Below are 2,686 nucleotides of genomic sequence, written 5' to 3' on the forward strand. Positions count from 1 at the left end.
CGCAGACTGCGAGTCGAGCTCCTTAACCACCTGGCCATGCCGGGCCGGCTCAACTGTCACACCCACATAAGAGATCCTCGAACCTCCTTATTTTTTCAGGTTCGGCCTTCTCTGCTTTGCCGCAAATCCTCGAGATATCACATGAGCTAGTATTTATACTTGATTTGCATGCATATTCACTCGAACAAGAATTGAAGTTTGTGTGTGTGTGCGTGTTTTTTTGTAAAACATTGTAGTATTTAGTTTTATACAGAATTCAAGTTAAATTATTGAATCTATGTTGCTTCATACGAAGACAGCGCCAAACCGATTATTTAATTCCAACGTGAGTTACAACATGCTGTACATCGGACCGCCACATCATAGTTGGTGGCAAGAAGTACAACTTACGAGGTCAGAAATGATTGTAACGTGGTGCTAACGAAGTCTACAAACTATTGTATTACATACAACGAAAAAGTGGTGGAACTGAAGTCATAAAGTGTATGGGAAATTTAAGAATAAGGTAACTAAGCTAGTGGATTAGATGTTAAAAAGTTACCGGTTCACTAATAATAGTATATTTAACGTTATTAATTTAATGAATACTAAAATAGTATCATTAGTGCTATTACCATTAGTATTGCAGTTTAAACAGCGAAATTTAATTAACATACGAGTAATTGATTTTGAAATATAATTTTCCTAGAGATTTAAACTCGTACATGCCATGGTTAAAACTTAAATTTCCTGTTTTTGTTGCCGATTTTATTTTAACTGTAATTATCCTCTTCTCTAAGAAGAGATCGTTAACTTTTACTAATATGATAAATAAAATACTCTGAAAGATTCGAAATCGGAGCCTGTATCGATTCTTAACATTACACCTGTGTATTGTAAGAGTACTCGACTTAGACTTTACAGGCGTTAAAGCAATGTAACTGGTCCAGAACAAAATTTGGACCCTGAAGTCTAACTATGTTTTGTAATCAGTTTCATTAAATTACCTGATGCAATTTAGTGGAAGAAATTGATAAAAACAAAACTATCTTTTTGACTAAGCCTTACGTACTTCGGAATAAGGAAGTTTAAGAGTTTTACATTATTTAAGAGGTGTAAGGTAATGTACAGGACTATAAAACTTATAACTAAAAGTTAAAACCTGCAGGAGGAACATTGGTATTTCAATGAAAAACTATGATTATCGATAAAATTTGGGTATAATAGTTATAAGTATGACCTCTTAAAGCCCCAAACTAATATGTTCTATGGCAAATTTACTTCTCATTTACTTGTGAAATTGTTGACTGGTTTTTAGTTATGTGACGTATGCTGTTACTTTATGTTCATCTGTTTGATAAATATATCGATATGAAGGATTACATATTGTTATGATTATTACAACTGATGAAGAAATGGCCTCAATAAGCCAGATCTTTTGTAGCCATGATTCAAAGTAGCTTCAGCCTATAATGATTTATTTTAGCTTTAGGATAGTCAAAATGAGTAATTTTTGTAGATGTGACAGACTAAATATATTTGTTTTATTCTGTGAAAGATACAAGTATCTAAAATTACTGAATATAATGTTTTCACTGAATTTATTTTATTCATGAAATTATTAATTTTTGATAGTTAATTTGACTGTTATGAAGAGGCATTCATTTATAGTAAGTAAAATTATTTTTTGTCTTTCAGATTGAAGTTTTCAGTGCATAAAAATCAAAGCATTTATTTTAAATATGGACTTCAATGAAACATTAAAGCAGGTTGGAGATTTTGGGATATATCAAAAGCTTCTCTGTGTCTTCCTTATTTTTTCATCAGCTGCATTAAGTGCATTGGTATACTTTACTCAGTTCTTTATCATAATGGTTCCCAAACACTGGTGTTATATTGAACAGCCTTTTAACTTAAATTTCACCGAAGAGGAGTGGAAGAACTTCACTTTACCAAAAGGATCAGGTTCAAAACTTGATTATGATCAGTGTAAACAATACAATATAAACATAACAGAAATCCAGCAAAATATTTCCATGGGATATCCATTGGTATTAGAAGATTTGGAAATAGTACATTGTCAGAAAGGATGGAAGTATGATTTTTCATCATTATATCCAACTCTTGCTACAGAAGTATGTATTTTTGTTTAATTGTTTTTAAAGGGTTAAATTCATACTGTTGTTTAATTATGATTATGTTAACATGTTGGTGTTTGTAAACTGTATTGAAAAGGAACTTGTATATCCAGAAATATCTATCATGAGACAGTTTAACTTTTGTTTGGAAGGTTTTATGTAATTGTAGGTTTTTATGTCCCAATTTCATAAAGTTGTTTAACATAAGAATGTAACTTTTGACAGTAGTTTTCCAAGTACTTTGAAAATGCCCCACTTCTGTATTGATTTTTCAAATTCACACAGATCTTGCTAGTTGATGTAACAGAGTGCTGTGAATCAATGAACTTCAAAACTATTTATTGATTTAATTTGTTTTTATAATACATGTATTATAGTTTGGTACAGGTTTCAGATGTTGTTAAAGTATGTATTAAAGAACTCTTGTATCAGATATTTAAGGCCTTTCATCTGTGTTTTAATAAAAATTGTGAAATTACGATATATTTGGGAAGCTACTGATAGTAAAATTTATATATGTGTGCGTGTGTGTCTATATATATATATATATATATATATATATATATATA

At 30.6% G+C, this 2,686-nt stretch overlaps 1 protein-coding gene across 1 annotated transcript in view; it reads left to right on the plus strand.

Moving 5' to 3' along the window:
- The first annotated feature begins 292 nt into the window (after positions 1-292).
- The window catches only part of LOC106474956 (carcinine transporter-like), a 30,247-nt gene continuing 27,853 nt past the window's right edge, over positions 293-2,686 (plus strand). Inside the window, exons 1-2 of the mRNA XM_013935656.2 lie at positions 293-505; positions 1,678-2,114. Of these exons, the coding sequence (XP_013791110.1) occupies positions 1,722-2,114 (393 nt within the window). The 5' untranslated portion in view covers positions 293-505; positions 1,678-1,721. The remainder of the gene's footprint in view (positions 506-1,677; positions 2,115-2,686) is intronic.

This window comes from Limulus polyphemus, unplaced genomic scaffold (assembly GCF_000517525.1).
Source record: "Limulus polyphemus unplaced genomic scaffold, Limulus_polyphemus-2.1.2 Scaffold7904, whole genome shotgun sequence".
NCBI lineage: Eukaryota > Metazoa > Arthropoda > Merostomata > Xiphosura > Limulidae > Limulus > Limulus polyphemus.